This window comes from Ictidomys tridecemlineatus, chromosome X (assembly GCF_052094955.1).
Source record: "Ictidomys tridecemlineatus isolate mIctTri1 chromosome X, mIctTri1.hap1, whole genome shotgun sequence".
In the NCBI taxonomy this organism is placed as follows: domain Eukaryota; kingdom Metazoa; phylum Chordata; class Mammalia; order Rodentia; family Sciuridae; genus Ictidomys; species Ictidomys tridecemlineatus.
In genome coordinates this window covers 93711309-93733608 of record NC_135493.1, presented here as the reverse complement: position 1 = coordinate 93733608, position 22300 = coordinate 93711309, and the positions used below count along the sequence as shown (strand labels likewise).

The 22300-nt window shown below is 36.0% G+C and overlaps 1 protein-coding gene across 3 annotated transcripts in view; it reads right to left on the bottom strand.

The window, feature by feature from the left end:
* Med14 (mediator complex subunit 14) overlaps window positions 1–22300 on the bottom strand; it is a 70010-nt gene that overhangs the window by 42927 nt on the left and 4783 nt on the right. For all 3 annotated transcript variants that reach the window (XM_021725563.3, XM_078034953.1, XM_005323972.3), the window contains exons 2-12: window positions 21887–21913; window positions 19354–19459; window positions 12136–12309; window positions 11251–11380; window positions 10574–10702; window positions 10149–10256; window positions 9327–9459; window positions 8599–8749; window positions 7818–7929; window positions 1684–1809; window positions 161–239 (exon numbers count right to left, since the gene is read on the bottom strand). In XM_021725563.3, coding sequence (XP_021581238.1) covers window positions 161–239; window positions 1684–1809; window positions 7818–7929; window positions 8599–8749; window positions 9327–9459; window positions 10149–10256; window positions 10574–10702; window positions 11251–11380; window positions 12136–12309; window positions 19354–19459; window positions 21887–21913 — 1275 coding nt within the window. The remainder of the gene's footprint in view (window positions 1–160; window positions 240–1683; window positions 1810–7817; window positions 7930–8598; window positions 8750–9326; window positions 9460–10148; window positions 10257–10573; window positions 10703–11250; window positions 11381–12135; window positions 12310–19353; window positions 19460–21886; window positions 21914–22300) is intronic.

Sequence of the window (22300 nt, the reverse complement as noted above, 5' to 3'; positions counted from 1 at the left end):
GGATCTATTCCAAGAGAATTTAGATTCTCAAAAGACACTCAAGTTTTATGTCATAAAACTTAAGGACAGTGACTGATCAAGAGTGGTGATGGAGAAGAAAATATATCCTGTCAAATAGATTTCCATTTTTAGTGTTGAGCTAAAATACTTAAAAGCTTACTTAAGTTGCTGAATCCAAGGAATGATCCGTTTCATGTCATCATTAACAGACTTTTCCATGTCATCCAGAGTGGCTTGGTCTACAGAATAAAGTACTTGATTAATTAATTGCTTACATGAGAAACAAAATCTTTATCTACATAACCCCAAACCAAAGTTAAAATTATTTTAGGCAGAAAATCATGTTGTTCTTCATTCAGAGAAAAACTAAATAAAATGCATCATAAGGTACATATCAACCTAATCTGTTTTCCTTCTTTAACATTTTAGCATATTTATAGATACAACAACTAACAGCAAATGTGCACTGACAAGAAGAACAAGTAACAAATACACAAATAATTCTTTCCCTTTATTTTAATTACCAAAACTCTCATTCTAGTTTATTAGCATTTTCAAGTTATATGTATTTAAAATTTATAATATTACTAGACTTAGAGCCTTATACATTATTTAAAAAAAAATTCGACTGAAATGTTTATTTACCAAACACAAATGATGTCTGACATAAACAAGAGCTGGTGTAGAAAGATTAGCTTGCTATGTATCCTGTTGAACTTTTAGTAACATTAGAAAAATGCTAATAAATAAAATACTGAGTAAAAAAAAAAAAAAAGCAAGATACAAACCAAATTCAATTAGTGGGAAAAAAGCATAGAAAAAATGATAATATCAAAAAAACAAAAGAGCACTGTTACAGAATGAATTGTGTCCTTCCCCCACTGAATTCATATTTTTGAAGCCCTAACCCCCAGTGTGATAGTTGGTGAAGGGGCCTTGGGAGATAATTAGGTTTTGAAGAGATCATGAGGCAGGGTGCTATGATTCAAAGCAATGATGAGTCCTACTTTCCATGAGCAGCTCATATATAAATCTATATAGCCAGAAATGTGACCAGAAAACCCCTTATCTTCATCAATCTATCTTGCTTAATATTAATATCAAATGAAAAATGTGTTAATATATTCAAGAATACCATTTAGTAGCAATGCAAAAATACCGTTCCTAGTATTTCATTATTTCTGAACACCAACTTAGTAAAGTTAGAAATCAAAATTTTTAAATTCTCTATTGTGTTTAAAGCAGAGATAAATACTTTCCTCTAGAACTCTGTACCTCAAAAGTCATCATAGGTATTTATACTATCATAACTATGTTCTCCAGCCATGAATGACATTAGAATCTCTTGTAGTCGTTTCTATGTCACCCAACTATTAGTGGTAAAACAGAAACCACCTATTGGATAAGTTAATCTAAGCAACATCAGTTATCAACATTATTACTTTTACAAAAGAGAAACAGCATAAATGCAATTTTTATTGGGAAGTTTAACATCCAGTGCAAGAAAATCCAAACAAGGGTAAAAACAGGGCTCCGAGGAACAGATGGCAGCCAGTTATTCCTTTCATATCTATTTTAAACACTCTGTAAAAACACCCGTTCTGATACCTAAAGGCAAAAAAATTTTATTTTGTTAAAATTTTTTTTTCTTACACTGAGTGATTATATCATTTAATAACTTACCAAGTCCATAAAGCATCAACTGGAACATCCCAGAATGCAAATCTACAAAAATGTGCAGGCATTCCGAATTACCACAGGGCTCCAAGATGGGGACGACGAGAGCCGGAAGTGCAGTCTCTATGGAAGCTGAACAGGTAAGAATTTAAAATTATTTTTCTATCTGAATATTTTCCAAACATATATATATATCAGTGAGTAGAAACACGATTGAAAAATTAGAAGAAAAAGATGATTCTGCTAAATTTGGAATGGAATTATTGTCAACTAGGATGAATGTAATTTTCAAAAATGAATGTTTCAACAAGCTACCCTTTTCAAATATTACAGGGGGAAAAAAAAGCCAAGATTCCTTTAAAGGTGTTTAAAAATCTAGTGAAAAGTCAATCTCATCACTTAACTGAGTTCTGGATTTATTTTCATGCAGTGGTTACTAATAAATAAACTTTTGTGGATTTTCTTCTTGATAATGGTTGAAAAATATCAAGAAGAAAATTAGTTATTTGGTAAACAGAATAAATCTCATCTATAGGCAGAAGATTTTCAATGCCATTCTTTATTTTATAAAGTGTTTTTCTGGCAATAAGGGGCAGGTGTTTCCAGAAAGACTTGAAAAGTATTAAACATTATTGATGGCATAGGGAAACATTCTTTTTAAGTCATTTGTGCACCTCATTTTCAAGTCACAGATGAAACAAGAATATAAGCAATTACTAAACACAAATCCCAGAGCTGACAAGATACTTGATCTAGAGTATTACAGTATTTCCACTAGCCCAATTCACTTTCCCCTTAATCCCACAAGTTGGTAAAATGAAAAACAGTAAAAAGCAAAGCGCACTAAAGAATTTCCTCTTCTGGAACAAGTTCCTCTAAAGCTTCAGCACAGAAGGCAGGCAGGGAGGAAAGTGAGGGCATAGGCCTTTCCACTAGGCACGACTCCTCTGTGCCACTTTATAAGCCAAGGACAACAGCATCTTCCCCTCCATGACACAGGTAGTTAGGATGAAAAAAATAACAAGTCTAGGCAGATACCTTTAAAAAAGTAAAGTGGGAACCGGGTGTGGAGATCCACGTTTATAATTCCAGCCATGCGGGAGGCTGAAGCAAGAGGTCTGAAAGTTCTAGGACAGTCTGAGCAACACAGCAAGATCCTGTCTCTAAATTTTAAAATATTTTAAAAGAGCTGGGGTTACAGCTCAATGCTTGCCTAGCGTGTGTTTAAGGTCCTGGGTTCAATTCCTGATACAAAAACAAAAACATAAAACTGGGGTATAGCTGAGGCCCTGGATTGAATCCCCAGTACCAAAAAGAAGCAGAGTGTGTTCAACAAATGAACATTATCTGTATTCCCTTATGAACTGAAGAAATAACCCAAACCCTCTTATGAATTTGCAATATTTTGGGTAGAGTTAGCATTAGTACTAAGTATACAAATTATCAAATTAATAAAAGAATGTAGGAGCATTTAATGAAAATAAATTGCTTCCAAGTTCATCTAGTACATATTTGTATACAAATGCTTAAGATCCAGGTGCAGCAGAAGTTTCACCCGAGGGGGTGGGAGAACAAAAAGGCATACACAGGAATTTCTTTTATAATATTTTTATAATTCAAGACTAGTGTGACAAATTTGTTCAAATCAATGATGTTTTGCTACACTTAACTAAATCAAGTAATATAATAAAAAAGTACTTAAATTTGAAACAGGGTTGCTGATTTTTAAGACATCTCTTTACAGTTGCAATTACTAATGGGGTACAAATGTATCCTTTAAAGTGAAACTATTTCTAAAATGTAGCAATCGAATAAAGCTACTTCTGGGAATTGGGATAGCAATTATAGTTACAATCTATCAAATTTTAGTATTCTCAAAAACAGAGCAGTGGTAGAGAACACAGTCCAAAAGGGAGAAAATCCTTAGATACGTGTCTATGAAAATTTTCTATTACCACCAATGTCCATATTTTTCTTTACAGAAAAATGAAAGGAAGTAACTAAGGCCAATCAGGAATGGCTGTTCTGAACTGAACACTTGCCCTGATTCAGGTGCTGGAGGGTAGACTACAACACAAAGGAACACAATTTGGCTCCCAAGAATCAGGTAACTGCTGTGAACTGGGACATATCTGGAGTCACTTCTAGCACTTCACACTATTTTGATCTTCTCTCCAAAGTCCCGAGCTTCCTCTTCCCTGAGCCATTTCTGCCTCCATGAAACCACACATTGCCATCTGAGCTGTCTAAAATGTTTAGCTGTGTGTTCTCCCTCCGCCCCGCCCCGCCCCGCCCCCCATGCTCTAATCTTTATGCTACTCATTTGCTCAGGTTATTCCAGTTAGGAGCTGGAAAACTAAGGGATTCCAAGAACAGACTACATTTCTCACCACAAAAGAGATCAAATAGGACCACATGAAGAGTTTAAATTCATGAAAGTGAATTTTTAAAACAAATGATACCTGAAAATGGTGGGTCGGCAGACCTTTTCCTCTAGCAGTTGTATTTGCAGAATGCCTTGATTAAAGCAGGACTTGGGACCAACCCTATATGCAAGCTCCTCCCTTGCCTCCAAAATCACAGTCCATGAAACACTTGTCCCTAACACTGAGATTACACACACCTAGGGCTTGAAACCCACTGCTGTAGCATGCTGCTACTAGAGTTAGCTAAGTCTCAATTAATATCCTCAAATCACAGATGGAGAATGGGGCCCAGATACGTAAATGACTTGTTCAAGGGCACATAGCTGAACTCAGATCTTCTGGCTATGCAGGTAGTGACATCTCTACAAATGCTACTAAAGAGAAATCTTCTGCCCTTAGATGAACAGTACACAAAACCATTTCTATGTAGACATAAACTTGGCTTACTTTTCAGAATAATTTAAATATCCTGGCAATCACACTAATTTCATTTTATTGTTTGATACCGGGGATTGAACCCCAGGGACGCTTACCCACTAAGCCACACCTCCAGCCCTTTTTAAAAATATTTTGTTTAGAGACAGGGTCTCACTATGTTGCTTAAGGCCTCCTTAAGTTACTGAGACTGGCTTTGAACTTCCAATCCTCCTGCCTCAGTCTCCCAAACTGCTGGGATTAAAGGTGTGCACCACTACACCCGGCTTGATTTTACTTTTTTTACTTACTAAGCTTTGTTTACAGATGATACCAAAGTAAATCAATCTATCAAAGGATCACAAACCTTATTTTATGGAATCCTAAAAAATAAAATTTTAGCATTTTACTATTTAAAAAAATTAGAAATTAAAAAAATGAAGATTGCAAAATGCTTAGTCTTAAGTCTTAATTTAAGAACAAAATGGAAGTTTCAACAAAGGTGAAAAAGTAAGAGGCAAAAACAGTCTTCAAGAAATGTTACTGAGATAATTGCATATGTTCATATAAAAGAATGCAGTTGGACCCCTACCTTATACCAGTCACAAAAATGAACTTAAAATGAATCATGGATCTAAATGTAAAAGCTAAATATGAGACGAATAAAAGAAAACCTAGGTATGTATCTTTACAACTTCAGGTTGAAGAAATGCATTCTTAGGCTTGATGCAAATGCACAAGCAACAAAAAATAGATGAAATTAAACATCATCAATACTAAAAACTTGGCCAGGTGTGGTGAGGTGTGGTAGAACTGACTACTCAGTCCTGGCTACTCAGGAAGCTGAGGTAAGGGGACCACAAGTTTAAGACCAACCTAGGCAACTTAGCGAGACACTAGTCAGCAGATGGGGGGGACCTGGAGATGTTGCTCAGCAGTAGAGGGCTTGCTTGGCATGCACATGGTCCTGGGTTCAATCCCCAGGATCACCCTCATGCCCCGAAAAAAAAAAAAATCAGTACTACAAATAAATGATGCCATAAAATGAAGAAACAACCAGAGAAAAATGTGAGAAATTCTTGTAAATCATGATATATGAAAAGGGACCTATATCCAGAATATATAAAGAACTTTTACAACTCCATTAAAAAAGAAAAAAACAAACAAAAAAATTATAAAATTGGTAAAGGATCTGAAGAGACATTTCTCCAAAGAAGATATACTACTTCACAATCACTAGAAACAAAAAGACAACAAGTGTTGGTAAGGACGTGGAGAAGACAGAACTCTCACACACTATCATGGGATTGTAAAGTGGTGTTAAACATATCAAAAGGTTAAACAGAGTTACTACATGACCCAGCCATTACACTGCTAGGTATATATCCAAGAGAAATGAAAATGTATGTCCACACAAAAACTTGAAGCATCATTCACAATAGCCAAAAGGTGGAAATAACCACAATGTTCAGACATGATGAATTAATAAATATGGAATATCCATACAGTGTATTAATTGACAATAAAAAGGAAGTATTGAAACACGGATGAACCTTGACATTATGTTAGAAACAACATGTAAAAGACCCCTGATTATCTGATTCATTTATGTGAAATGTCTACATAGGCAACTCTGTGAAGACAGAAAGTAGGTTGGTAGTTGTCAGGAGGTGGGGGAAGGGTAAATGGGGAGGAACTGCCAATGGGTGCAGGGTTTCTTTTGGGGGTGATTCAAATGTTCTAAAATTAGACTGTTGTGATGGCTGTACAACTCTTTGAGTATAGTGAAAACCATCAAATGAGATAATCCCATGTGAATTACATCTCGATAAAGCTGTTAAGAAAAAAGAACAAAGGGGGGATTCAGCACCCTTCCTAACCCCAATGGGTTTCAATTATACTTTCTGATCATAATTTTTAGCTATGTATTCAACATCTTTGCTTCAGAGATTGGTGGAGGGGGTTCCCACTGAAGCTAATCATTAAGATTATTAAGCACTGACAATTCTAATGTTGAACCCTGGTAAGGCTAATGGACTCCCATCCACTCCCTGCAAAGTAAGATTTAATCAATACATTCAGCAGAGTTCTGGTACACCCTTTCTTTTTTTCTTAAGGTCCATACTTGCAATTCCATTAAGATGCCCTTCCCTTAATCTCTTTAAAAATGTAAGCTAATACTTTGGCTTGTCTTAGATCCTCCTTTTCACATCTATTATTCATTTTTCTTGAATGAACATATATCTTTTTATTGACACAAAATAACTGTACATATTTATAGGGTACAACGAGATGTTTTGATACATGTAGACATCGTGTAATAATCAAATCAAGATAATGTATCCATCACCTTAGACATTTATTATTTCTCTGTGATAAGAACATTCAAAAAAACCTCTTTTCTATTTTGAATGTTGTAGCCAAGTCTAGTCATGCTGCTATGCAACAAAGCAGCAGAATCTATTTGAATGAATATTGTAATTTTTTCTGACTTGGCCTTTTCTTCAAAAGTGCCTTTATATACTTTTGTTCAAAGTGGCTTTAATCCAGGTTACTAATATACCTAAGAAGCTGTTTTTAAGTATAATGGATTGAGCTGCTCTTTGTGATGATGATAAAAGGCAGTATCTTTGCTACTAGCACTATTAAGACTTCCTACTTTCACCTACATCATCTTCTTAATTACCTTCCTACCTTCCTACTTCACCTTACATCATCTCACTTAATTAACTTTTCGAGTGGGGCACAAGGTAATCATGGTCAGAAACAACTGGGATAGCATAGTAAACAAGCTCATTATGATGTGAACCTATATAGAATGAAGGGTTTTGCTTTCTAAACGATTGACTGGTCAATTTGGAAGATTTTTCACTCTGTTTTTAAATGCATTTCTTATTTTGAACCCTGTTACTATATTAACAATCCAAAAAAATTGTAAAGGGATGAAATTCTTCTTTACTCAGTTGTATTTTATAAATATAAATACTTGGAATGCTGCCTCATCAGTAAAAGAAATAAAATTCATGTTAAAAAGCTTCCATTTCAATATTTAAAAAAAGTCTGAAACAGAGGCACTATGCAAACATTTCAAAAATGAGGCCAAGCAAAGAAAAGAATAAAATAAAAGAAAAATTAGAACAAGTTTGAAAATTTTACAAGTTAAAACATGGAAATGCCCAGCCTCCACACAAAACAAATGTACCATGAAAACAGTTGTGTTTAAAAAAGACCCTTCATACAACAAATGTGGATGCTAACTTAAAGAAAAGCAAAGCAGAAATGTCAATTTAAAACACCTACAGTTTTCATTGGCATTGAAGCCTCTAAGAATGGCCTTCAGTTCCTGGAGCTTCTGATGAGCTCTTGCATGGACGCTGTCAATCAAGAGTTTTTCTATTGATAAGTGGTCAATCTGCATAAACAACAACAAAAGTGCATGTGCAATTGAAATATTTTTACTTTAAAAGCCTGAGAGTAGAATTCCGTGCTACAAAATATTTTAGAAGAATCACACTGATTGTTAACCAGTAAAAGTAAACTTAGATAAAATTAAAAATCAATTTATATAATATTAAGTTAAAAACTAACTTGTGTGATATTGGAAGCTTAAAAAAACTACAGTTGATATTTTGATGAGGAGATAAAAATATGTGTGTATGTGTGTGTGCGTGTGTGTGTATCAGTTATTATAATAATCAAATGCCAGACCTTAAAAATAAAATAATGGTCTGAACTATAAAATAGAATTGGGGGGATGGGTGGCTCAGTGGTAGAGCACATGCTTAGTAAACACAATGCCCTGAGTTTAATCCCCAGCAAACCCCCACCCAAAAGTGAAAGTCAAAGTCAGTATCACATGTTAAATAAAAACACAATGAATACAGAAGTGTAACACTCAAAACAAATTTCATAAAGGATTTTAGAAATGATTAACGATTTTAAAGAACTGGGTACATTGATTTAATCATGTTATAATCTAGTAATTATAATAATACAATTATTATTAATTATTATGGATCAGATTATAATTAAGTCATACTGATTTAATCAAACCATATTAAAATACATTGAGATCCTTCACCTTCATAGCTCTTTCTACTAATTTGGAATCAGAAGCTGGCAAAGGGGGATCATGAAAAATCTGTAGAGGCTTGGAGACATCATTCTCATCAATTTTAATTGTAACTTTGTGAACAGAAGCTGTTCCTGTTTTCCTACCAAGAACCTGTTGACTGAAGAGAAAAAAGAAATATTAAAAAAAAATTTCAACACAGCTTAACTTTTGGAATAATCAAAAAATAACTCTAAAACAGAAAAACCTGTCTTCTAAGTAGTATTTATTCACTTCTAATTCCTTTAGAGAAAATGGGAATCATGCAAAGTTCAAACACAGCTTGATATCTGATTTTCTCCAAAACAAAGTTTTTAAAAGGTATAATTGAAAACAGAAAACTGTGCTAAGCAAACATATTTTAAAAAAAAATACTCAACAACCTAACCTAATGATCTTTTAGCAATCTGGTATGACTCTAGAGTAAACTAACCTTAAGATTTTAAAAAATATTAGATCTTAATATAAACAGATAAATGTTTATGGATCTGAAACATGCAATGTTCTAAGAAAGGTGTGGGGTTGGGGATATAGCTCAGTGGTAGAGTCCTTACCTAGCATGTTTGACTATACAAATGCAAGTTACCATGGGCACATACTCATTATGAGTATATATTAAGTCAGACATATGAGAGAGAGAGAAAATAAAAAAGAGTATTTAATCAAAGCATAAATCTACCAGAACCAATTTTACTTACTTCCAAACAGACAGCGAGAGGCACTTTCCAGCATGATACCTTTCCACCTGCACAAGGTCTCCCCACCGCTCTCGGATTAACATTAGAGTCTGGGAATGTAACACTTCTAACTGAAGTGATAAGCAGAAAGAATCTGGTAGATCTTGTTAAGCAAATCTAATATATACATTACTCTAACAGTCAATAAAACGTAGATAAACTTGATTTAACAAAGCACCCACTACCAAAGAGCTGGGTATGAAGGAACTTTTGGGAATCCTCTCTCTCTGATGACTCATGCTAAAAAGTGGTAAAGTTTTTTGTTTTTTTTTTTAAAGAGAGAGTGAGAGAGAGAATTTTTTTTTTAATATTTATTTTTTAGTTCTCGGCGGACACAACATCTTTGTTGGTATGTGGTGCTGAGGATCGAACCCAGGCCGCACGCCTGCCAGGCGAGCACGCTACCGCTTGAGCCACATCCTCAGCCCAGAAAAAAGTTTTATATTTAATTCTGAACCAGCATAAACAAACCATAAGGTCCACATTGACCCTTAATTCAAAGTTTAGGAAATATGGATTAACCAAGTAGTACTACTTATTCCCCAAACAGTACTATTTTCTAACATATCACTTTTGGGGGCCTGCCTACAAATTCAACAGTAAAATTGTTTCATTATAGATGGGGAAGTATGTTTCACAATGGCTGCTTTCCCAGTTTTGTTTCTACCCAAAGTGGGGGAGAGGCTAAGCTGCTTCAGTTCAGAAATAAAGATAAATAGACAATGTAGGAGGGAAAGGGAGACACAAAATCCTTATAATATGTCTCAAATTCCAGAAGGATACGTAGACAGTTGTACATGTCCTGAAGAGGTTTCTCATCAGCAAAGAGCCTAGACTGCACCAGCTGATGGATAAAGTTGATCTGCATACTATGAACCAAGGCTCGCCCATCTTCCGTTGGCAGGAGAAAAGAAGGCAGTTCATCAGAAAAGGGTACAGATCACGTCATGATGCCAACTAAGGAAGTGTATACTAACAATGAATTTTAAAAAGAAAAGAACTGAAATTAACCCTGGAAATTCGGGAACACTATACTCTGAGAAAGAACTGAAACTTCCATAGGCAGTAGGTAGTTCTGATTATGATAAAACTTGCTTCCAATTACAGGATAAATTGCTATACAGATTCATTATTCTGCAGGAATATTTCAACAATACACCAAACATTCAAATCAATACTTATGATTTAAATCAGTATATGTAATTTACCTCCTGTTTCTTTATCCTCAACCAGAATTTCTAGCTTGAGAAGACGCCATGGAACATCAGGGTCATCTCCCATCACTGTCAAGGTAGCCTCAAATTCTCCTTCAACTCGAAACTTCACGCGGCCATTTGCTTTTAGAAGAAGAGAAAGAAGTGTACTTTGTTCCCAAACAAGCAGCCTCCTGCTAAGCTTCAGTCTTGTAAAGAAATTTTAGCTAGACTGAGAATTCTTTCTTAAGTCTTCAAACCATTCATTGGTTCTCTCATGAACAGAAGCCAGCACCCAAGTCATTAAGAAACTAAAGGCAGCTCTTTTGACAAACAGTATTTTCTTGAGACTCAAATCAGGGACCTTTCTCCTTCAACTCCACAAGATCTCATCCAACATGGACGTTGTATTTTTAGGTACTAAAGAGACTGATGACTGACAAGGCATAGACTCAAAAAACACCAAAACTGTGTGTCAAAACTTCATAGTATTTCTTTGAATAAAACTATTTAAGAAAATATTCTTTAAAAAATGAATTTCAGCCTGGTGCATACCCTCCTAGAATGCCAGCTACCTGGGAGGCTGAGGAAGAAAAAAAAATCACTTAAGTCCATGTGTTCAAGACCAGTCTAAGCAACACAGTAAGACACCATCTCAAAAAAAAAAGAAAGAAAAAGTTTTAGGTACATACCAACTGTAAGATTTGCTAGCTGAGGAGGAAGATCTGTGGTTACAAGCCGATGTCTAAGAATCTGATTAAGCTGATGAAGTGTGGCTTGTTTCTCAATTTTAGTAATTGGGTCTGGAGGAATGATTTTATCCTTAAAAAAAAAAAAAGTTAAGTGACTTTTAACTAATCACTGTATACCTTTCCACTGAACTATACCCCCAGCACAAGGCATAATTTTTACCTGTGCCTGTCTTTACACAATGTTTTCTTAACTTGACCCAAGAGATACTCAACACTCATTTCTGCAGTTCACATCTAAAAATAGTGAGCATTACTACCATGCATTAGGGTGCCAAAAATTCCTTGGTCACCTAGCTTAGACCACTGTATGACATGGTCTTCATGCTCCATTTATGAAATCAACTTAATATCAAGCGATGACTTACCCTACTTATTTTTTTAATTGATTTATTTTGAGTGCTAGGTACCAAACCCAGGGTCTTGTGCATTAGCCCCTATACTTCTCAAAAGTATAAAATATAGTAACACCAACCTGGTAAAAATAGCACAGTAAATTTTAAAACACTTAAAAATGGCAATCAGCATGCAGTATTCTCACAGACTGAAATCAATGTTAAGTGATGTTGGCACATCTGCCCACTCCCACCCAAAAAAAGGATTCACCCATTTTGATACCTCTCACATTCCAGCCCCAATTTATTCCACAAAAAGTACAATTTACTTGTAGAGAAAAAGGACCATATGAAGTATTTGTTTTGAAAATGTTTTTTTTGGTAGGCTACTTAATCCGAAACCAAATACTTTTCTGAGCACAAAGGTCAAAGCACTTACCCTAATGCAGGTTAAAAGCTTGAACTTTTCTGAGCACAAGGTCAAAGCACTTACCCTAATGCAGGTTGGCAGCCGTGGATAAGAGCCAGTAGTCAGGACATCGATGGCATACGGGATAGCAAAACTAGGTAGGCGGGCGTGGACCAGAGCATCTCTAGCTAACGAGGCCAGGCGATCAGCAGTATCCACAAACAAGATGGCTTGCTGATCTAAGAAGCTTGAGATCATCTTTAATGCAAAAGGAAATGCATTCAGCTGCTTCAAAACTATCTGTTTCTTATATTAAACATCAAATACACAAAATATAAAAAGTTGGGAAAAGAATAAAATGCTTCTACTGTTAGTAGAAGTACTGAAAAGCATGGCCCCTCCTAGACTTAGACTGACTTGGATTTCTATCAATGCCACCATGTCACTGCTAACACACCCTTGTCTTCTAAACTGGGTTTCACTGATATTTAGGCCATTCTAAGAGTCCCCTCAATGGAGTCACTGTGAAAAGGCTCATCAATCAAAGTCAAGATCAAAGACTACCAAAATCCTCTCTCTGGGAAGATTTCATCAACCCTATTGGGATGTCAATTTATCCAAACCCACCTTAAACATGGGTAATGAAACACTTGCTGAATTCAAAATACACCAGCTTCAGCTACATCCCTTTTGACTTAGAAATTTAATAAAGATAAAACTTCAGTTTCCAGTACCTTATTAGTGAATTCATTAGGTTCCTCATGATCATCATGTTCTTTTTTAAAATATTTATACACCAACTATTAACATGGTTAACAACAATCTCCTTTGGAACTTAACTGATCTACTGAATAGACATTTCTGTAAGGAAGATATACAAATGGCCAATATGGACATGAAAAGATGTTCAACATCACTGGCCATCAGGCAAATGGATACTGAAACCACATAAAATACTTCTTCATACCTACAAGGAAGGCCAGATTTCAAAAGCCAGATAACATGTGTTGGAACAGTTGTGGAAAAACTGAAATTCTCATATATTGCAGGTGGGAATGTAAAAATGCCGCAGCCACTTTAATTTATTTATTTATTTGCCAGGATTTAACCCAGGAGCACCACTTATTTATTTATTGGTTTGTTTGTTTGGGTACCAGAGATTTAACCCAAGGGCACCACACCCCCAGCCCTTTTTATTTTTTATTTTTGAGACAGGGTCTCCCTAAGTTACTTAAGGCCTCATGAAACTGCTGAGGCTGGCCTCAAACTTGCAATCCTCCTGTCTCCTCAGCCTCTGGAGTCACTGGGATTACAGGCATGCACCACCACACCCAGCTGCAACTACTTTAGAAAACAGTCTGGTAGTTTCCTCAAATGATTAAATGTAGAATTACCACATGACGCTGATGCTCTACTCTTAGGTATGTACTCAAAACAAATAAAACCATATATTCACACAGAAACCTGTTCAAGATTAATTACAGCAATATCATTCATAATAGCCAAGAACTAAAAACCCAAACCACTGTTAATGAAGATAACCCAAAATGTATATCCATGCAATTCAGCCATAAAAAGGAGTGAAGAACTGATACATTTTACAACACAAGTGAACCTTGAAAACATTATAAAGATGCCAGAACAACAACAACAACAACAAAAATACAACATATGATTTCATTTATATGAAATGTTCACAACAGGCAAATCCAGAGACAAGAAGCAGATTAGTGGTTGCTCAAGGCTAAAGGAGACTTGGAGGTGATAGCAAAAAGGTGTAAGTATTCTTTTTGAGGTGGTAAGAACATTCTAAAACTGACTGTAGTAATGGATGCACAAATCTGTGAATATAATAGAAATCATTGAGTTATACACTCTACATGGGTGAGTTGTATGGTATGTGAATTGTGTCTCAATAGACCTATTAAAGGGAAAAAAGGCATGGTAATGAGGGTTTTCTCTTTTCCTTAGACAAAACATACTTAGACTATATTACCACTAGAGCTCTATAACCTGTGCAGTTACACAGAGCGACACACTGAGTATGGCTAGTAGCATTAAAGAGCTTTTTTTTTTTTTCCCCAGCACTGGAAACTGAACCCAGGGCCTTGCACATACCAGGCAAGTGCTCTACCACTGAGCTTCATTCATAACCAGCCCTTTCCTTTAAATTTTACCTTGAGACAGGGTCTCAAGAAGTTGTCCAGGCTAGCCTTGAACTTGTGAACCTCCTGCCTCAACTTCCTGAGTAGCTGGGATTACAGACATGCGCCCACATAAGATCATTAGCTATTAAGAACCTCTAATGAGGGGCTGAGGTTGTGGCTCAGTGGTAGAGAGTGTGCCTCACATGTATGAGGTACTGGGTTTCATTCTCAGCACCATAAATAAATGAATGAATAAAATAAAGGTGCATCAACAACTAAAAAAATTTTTTCTTAAAAAAAAAAAAAAGAACCTCTAATGAGATCAGTTAAATGATCATTAGACTGAGAAAATAGGTGTCAAAATATGAACAATATTCTAATTGACCAGTTGATGGATTTGACCTCTGACACAAAACACTTCCATGTCTATACTCACAAACAAAAACACTGAAACTTTCTGCAAGTCCGGTACTTCCTTCAGAATGTGACTTATTTTAACAGCAAATTCAGAAAACAAATAGAAGAATGCTACATAGTACTAGGCTTCATTGAAAGATGAATACAATGTAGCTTGATTTCAAACCAAGAGTTTCCAATTTGTCTGATAATGTTATTGAAGCATGCAACTTAGTACTATCAAATACATGATTTTAATACTTATGGTATAATTAGGACTTAATATCAGACTTGAAAAAAACTGAACACTTGACTTTGATACACTTCACTTCAGAAATGCCTAACCTTTTTTTTGGGGGGGGGGGGGTAACTGGAGATTTGACCCAGAAGCTCTTTACTACTGAGCCATATCCCCAGTCCTTATTTTTCAAGACAGGGTCTCACTAAGTTGCTGAGGACCTCACTTATTTGCTGAGACTGGCCTTGAACTTGTGATCCTCCTGTCTCAGTCTCCCAAGTCACTTGGATTACAGGTCTATGTCACCACACTCGGCTAGTAATGCCTAAATTTTTACTAAAGGTTTGAACATGTGTAATAAAATATCATCCCAAATTAAGTAATTATTGAAAGAAATCTGAGACTTTTCAGAAATACTATACCTCACTTCTTTGTTTAGGCCAAAATAGATTAATTAGAACTGGTGCCCAAATTTCCAAAACAATGAACTGTACACTTTCAGATAAACTTGAAATAAGCATGTTTATTAATATTTATAACAAAAACTATTCTTTAAATTATGCTTCACATTGTACAAAAGACTGTTTATGAACTTTAATTTCCCAATTACATCAACAGACCACAATAGATGAACTAACAGAAATTTCCCCCCATAAGGAAAATTTCATATATGGTACAGAATATTCTCCCCCTAAACAAACCTTCCATCAATATTATACATGTGGATATGAGTCTACTCAAAGAGACTCAAAATATGTGGCTAGCTATGTCTTACAGAATTCTTCCAGCCCCTCCATTAGCTGCCAGGGCTGAAATTGTACATGAACTTCAACGATAATCAGGGTTGGCTTCTTTTCTTTTAAGCTTAAAAAAGAGAAAAAGGAGAAGAAGAATCTATATTCTAGAATTTAGAATTCTCAATTTCTTCATAACTTCCTTTCTCCTTTCATTCTGGCAACTTTCATATAAGTTCTATGTCTAATGATAAGGAAATCCAGTAAAATAAAGGATAAGCAAATCCAGCAGGCTAATACTGAGGTGAGATGTCAGGAAAATTATATGCAGAAACACATATACAAAAATTATGTGTGGATTTCTTTCTGAAGTGGTATTTTCTGGAACAGGCAAACCCCCATATAGATTTACAAATATAAAAACTGCTATAAAAATATTTTCAACTTAGCTTGTCAGGGTACTAAAAATAAATTACTGTGGTACCTCTATACTAGTTAGCTGCTAATTTTAACTTATCCAGGAAGCCCTATAAACTTAAGAGAATGTTTAAATCCCTTAAATATAACTTAACCAATGTAAAGCTGTTTTTCTACTTTAACCTATGAAAACTGGTAACATTTTACAATGTCATTACGTACTTGAATGGCGAAAAAAAAGGAATTTGAGCATCATTGTCAAACTTAGAGCATATCCCCATTTTGCTCACTTTCCAAATATAACTGACAACAGCCAGAAGTTTACTTGGCTTTGCAGAGTTGGGCCTAGAGAGCTGACCTCAATTAAAGTGGGTAAATTGCTCTCATTACTTCAGGGACTTAATTTGTTTTATGATAATTATTTTACCCTTTCCAATATGAACTCCATTCTCCTCATTAGGAGTGATGGAAATAAAACAGGAGCAATTATGTGCCTCATCTGTTAACACCACACCAACATCCCCAAGCTACGAGCTCAATGAGGTCGTACAAGATCCCTACTGCCCAGGCACGGTGGTACATACGTATACATACCTATAATCCCAGCAATTTAGAAAGCTGAGGCAGGAAGATCACAAATGAGGCTAGCCTCAGCAACACAGTAAGACTTTCTAAAAATAAACAATAAAAAAAAAAAACGACTGGGGATATAGCCCATGGTAAAGTACCCCCAGGTTCAATCCTTTGTACCAAAACCAAAAGAAAACAAAAACAAAAAATGATTCCCTACTGACAGCTTTCCTCAACACTTCTTAAAAATAGCTTATAACTTTTGGGGTAGGTAGATCTTAGCATCTTTGGCATACTTCACTGCTTGTCACTTGTCCAAATTCGAGTGAGTGGCTCAATCATCAAAAGACTAGGAGTGGCCGGGTATGTATGGTGGTGCACACCTATAATCCCAGCAGCTCAGGAGGCTGAGGCAGGAGAACCTTGAGTTCAAAGCCAGCCTCAGCAAAAGCGAGGCGCTAAGTAACTCAGTGAGACCCTGTCTCTAAATAAAATACAAAATAGGGCTGGGGATGGGGCTCAGTGGTTGAGTGCCCCTGAGTTCAATCCCTGGTACCCACCCCCACAAAAAACAGGAGCTTCTTGAAGACAAGGATTGTGCCCTATAACTCATGTTCAATAGAGGTTTGGATAATAGATGGGTGAATAAACAAATGAACAGATAAATACTGTTATCAGCTCTATGACCTTGAAGAAGCCACGTAATTTCTAGAATCTTCTAGAAACCTCATCTCCTCATCTATACAACAGGGAGAAAATACCAACTCTGCCATTCTCATACAAGGATGTCAAGAATCAATAAGCAGCTCTCTTGCTTCCTGGCTGTCAGGAACCAAGCAGCTTGCCTCTGCCATGTCCTTCCACCATGATGCTCTGCGTCACCCTGGGCCCAGAGCTGTGGAGTCAGCCAACCTGGACTGAACCTCTAAAACCTTCTGGAGGCTGGGAAGTTCAAGATGAAGACACTGAAAGATTTCATGAATGAAGCAAGTTACTAGGCACAGGCCACTCTCAAGAGGAGGGGATCACGCAAAGGCATGAATATCTAGAAGAAAGGATCATGGGAGCCATTTCAAAAGCTGCCCACCACATAAGTGAAACTGAAGCCTAAACACAAAATTCACTCAAGCGGCATAATGGAAGGATGACATGGAAGGAGAAGATGAAATCACTCTCCCAAGAACATAATCCTTTATAGGCCTGTATGGGCTTTGGTGGAGGACACATGATGTGTGAACTTCTGAACAGTGCTTGAGAAACCTCTGCACCCAAGGACTGAAGATGATAAATGTACCCCAGAACTCAAAGCAGGATTATAACCGTGTGGCCTGTGGATCATTGGATATAACTAACACTTTGTGGACTAGCCTAGTTCTTACCCTTCCATTATTGTTTGTTAATTCTCACAATAGTACTCGGGTATATACTGAATTGGCCCTTCTAAAAAAGACCATCTAGGTTCAAAAAAGGCTCTGTTAACCATGGCACTTCTTACCTCATGTCTAGTATTCATAACTTTAACTTAGGGAATCCTGTCTGCATGTATCCCCTCATTCTATTCTGTTTCAGTAGTTCTCAACCAAAGAATCACTATGGACCTGAAATCAGTTGCCAATGACTTAGGTTGAGAAATCAGAGTGAATTCAGGATTACCTGAAAAGTCCTTCCTTGTACACATTTCTATGCATATATTCTTTCTTATTGATTAATTGATTCTGAAGATGGAACCCAGGGGCACTTTGTCACTGAGCTACATCCACAGACCTTTTTTATTTTTATTTTGAGACAAGGTCTCACTAAGTTGCTGAGGGTCTCACTAAGTTGCTAAGGCTGGCCTTAAACCTGTGATCCTCCTCACTTAGCCTCTCAAGTAGTGTGTACCATCACACCCAGCTCATGTATTCTTCTTGAGTGAGGAACAAAGGAGGAAGAGTGCAATTGGAGGATAAGAAATTACATCAACTAGATGAAAGGAAGCATCTCTAACATTCTCTAGGATGAGAATAGTCTTTTGCTAAAAAAAAAAAAAAAAAACTGAACAAATCTCCTGACATGTGGCTACCTAAGTCTGGAGCTAAAGGTAAGTAATTTAGATAGACATCACTCATCAATGCCTGCTGCCTGAGGGACAGTTTAAAAGAGTGAGGGTTAGGAGAGGGGGAAAGGAAACAAAACTGCATACTAGCAGGAAGGACTGACTAGCTTTTGTGTTTTTTGTATTTGATTTGTTTTGTTTGTTCTAATTAGTTATATATGACAGTAGAATGCATTTTGACACATTGTACACAAATGGAGAACAACTTCTCATTGTTCATGCTGTACACCATGCAGAGTCACAACAGTAGTGTAATCATACATGTATGTAGGGTCATAATGTCTGTCTCATTCTACCGTAGCAAAGACTAGCTTCTTTTGTGAGAGAGTACATAAATTGAAATTTTTGGAGAAAAATAAATATTTATGATTTGACTGTAAAAAAAAATCAATAAGCAAAATTTAAGGAAAATCTTTACAAATTCTAAAAATACAAAATTTAAGCTAACAACTTCCCCTCTTTAGTTCCAATCTTATTTAAAGCTGTTTATGTAATGATGTCTCCAAAAACCTCCTACTCTTCTGATCAAGTGTCCAAAGAAAATACTAGGTTTCCAAAGAAATCCACTGTACATTATCCTAGAGAAATATGATTACTTATGAAGGTGATGTCATTTAAATAAGAAGTATTGAAGCTAAAATTAGCAACTGTTTACTATAACATTCAAAGCTTTTCATACAAAGTAAAACCAAAAGTTTAACTCACCGCACATTTTTCCACTTTGCCAGCATTATTAGCCCATTTTACTAAAGCTAATAATCGAACGAAGAGTTGGCGTGTCCGGCTAGCAAACTGTACTATTTCTATTTTCCTATAAAAGAGTTTTCAGAAAACCAATATATTACAATGGATATTCCACAAATTTATTTCATCTGAGCTAAAAAAAAAAAAAAAAAAAAACCCATCTGTGTTTACAACCACTACAACAAAACTCCTAAATATTTATCCAAATATGAATTATCACATTTTGTATACCACCTGTATATACTTTATTTTTTGACCACACAGTAATAAACCCAATAGGATGTTTTAGCAATAAATCACTTTTTAAAATCAATTTCATACTGCAATAAAAGCTGTTTCTAAAACATACTAAACTCGCGGATATATGGTAGTAGAAGTTAACTGCATCATAGAGGGAATCAAATTAGGCATTTAATGTAACTAACTTCTTAGCTGAAATTAGTAGTTAGTAACTTTTTTGATAAGAACAGGGAATTGAAATACATTTTTACCAAAGCTTGAAACTATTACTCTTTCTACAAAAGCAAGGGCCAATTTCCCATCTTGGAAAAGCAAATTTTAAAAATTTGAATAAAGAACTGGACAACCCTTTATCAAATGAATTTTAGTGGGTAACACAGAATTAAATTATTTAAGCCAAGTCAAAGAGAATATGTTGAGTAATAAAAATACAAAGTAGAAGGTATGTTTATATCTAATTTTTTCTTTTTTTATTGGTGCATTCTAATTGTACATAATAGAGGGATCCATTACGCCATATTTATACATGCCGTTCATATCTATTTTTATGTTATACCCATCTCTATGCTTTTTCTCCCAACATTCACCAGTATTTTTATCATCTCCTCATAAAGTCTTAGAGATTCACTAAAAGCTTTACATTAGTGCATTAGCTAGACTTCTCAACTTCAAGGCAGCTACAAAAGGGATAATCATATCTTTGATGGCTTACCTTAAGACACTTAAAGAAAAAAAAAATACTCAAGATGCCAGAACTAATGGCAGCACCCAGAAGAATACCAACTTCCCTCCAGGTGGACTAACCTATGAATTTTCATACATCTTGTCAATGACCTACAAATCCAAACTACATCTCTGCATCTCTCCAATATCACCACCATGATGAAATGCACCAAAATAAGCTTTTGCTTAAGTATAATCCTAACTAAAGGCTACAGAGTCAAACTGCTACCAAGAGCATATGAAGCCCACAACCAACCTGAAAGGATTCCTTGAGATCAGCCAACAACTTGATTGGTGGCACTATATAGAGAAAAATCAAGGACAACTTGGCAATGACTCTTTGCTAATGTCTATGAAGATTATGGAAAAAAACAAGCAGAGCATCGCTGACAAGAGAGACATAGCAAAAGTGTTAAATGCACATGAAGATCTGGCAGAGCTGGGGATGTAGCTCGTTGGTACAGCGCTTGCCTAGCATGTATGAAGCCCTGGGTTCCATCCCCATAATCCCCCCCAATAAGATCTGGCAGCCACCTGAGAGCTAGGAGCCTCTGTAGTGTCACTTTAACTCAGCAATGAATTACAGAGGATGTGAGGTCTCTGTTCCCCTCCCAGAGCAAACAGATTTGCATATTATTAATTTGATTTCCTAAATACATTCCTCTACTAGAAAGAAGAAGTCCCTTTTTGTAAACTATTGCGATGTGGTTTGGTTTTCTGAACCAGGGTCTCAGCGATAAGGAATGTGAGCCAATTTCCAAAGACCCAGTGTCCCTTCACCCCACAACAGACAAAACCTTCTGTCCTTTGAAATTGACCAGCTAAACCATAACACATGTAAGTTTCAATTGTCTCTTTCACCTCTTTACCTATGTCTAATTCTGTCAAAAAAGGACACTTGGTGTTGGCATTTGAGTTTAGACATTAATAAATGCTCAAATCCTCCCTAGTGACTTGGTATTAAAAAAACCAACCAAGGAGTATAAGTAATGTCAAGATATAATCAAGCCACCTTTACTATAGCCACAATGTAAATTCCCATCACATGATTTCTTTGAAATCTTAATTTGTCTTGTTCCTTTGGCCTATGCAAACAGACTAGTATGTAGTTAAGTATTAAGCCCCCAACTTCAATTGAACCAAAATTTTCTCAACTATAAAACAGCAATAGCAGGAGGCAAGTATCAATTCTCTGAAGATACCAAATTGTATCATTAGAGCAAAGATAAATTAGCAACCAAATTCTTAAATCGGTATGACCCCCAGCTTCTTCCATTGCAGACTATTATCTTCTATATCTTCCTATCCTACTCAGGGACTTGATCAGGTCAGTCACTCAAAGGTTTGTAGAACAAAAGATCTAGAACTCGTCTCACAGATGAATATTGTTGAGAATGAGATAATGACATTCCTGCTACTCCTAAACAAATGGTCCTAGGTTTCCAATCCACAGCCCTACACCAGCAATACCCACATATCCACACCCACAGATAGATTAATAAAGAGGCAGATTTCAAGTTTTTATACTTACCTTTCCACATCAGATTTTCTTGGCAATCTAAGAAGAAAAAAAAATTGATTAAATATATGCATACCTTCATCGAAATGTGACAATGGCCTTTACTCTGATACTATTAAATACCTTTAGTGTTTTAGAAAGCCTGGGTACCCAGCTACTATAGGCTCATGTGGCCATAAGCTTCCAGCAATATGACTATAAGGGAAAAAAACAATGGAGGAATATTTCTCTCCAATCAAATTGCTTCAAGAAGCATTACATAATCCTCAAACATTTTTTTAAAAGCCAAGTCTCACATCAGCACACTATATCATAGAGAGTCAGAAAAAATATTTTTGAAGACCAAAAAGATCACAGATGTAAAAGTACTACTTGGTTGCCAGCCCCCCAATACTCACACTCTGGTTCTAAGCAACAATCCTTCCA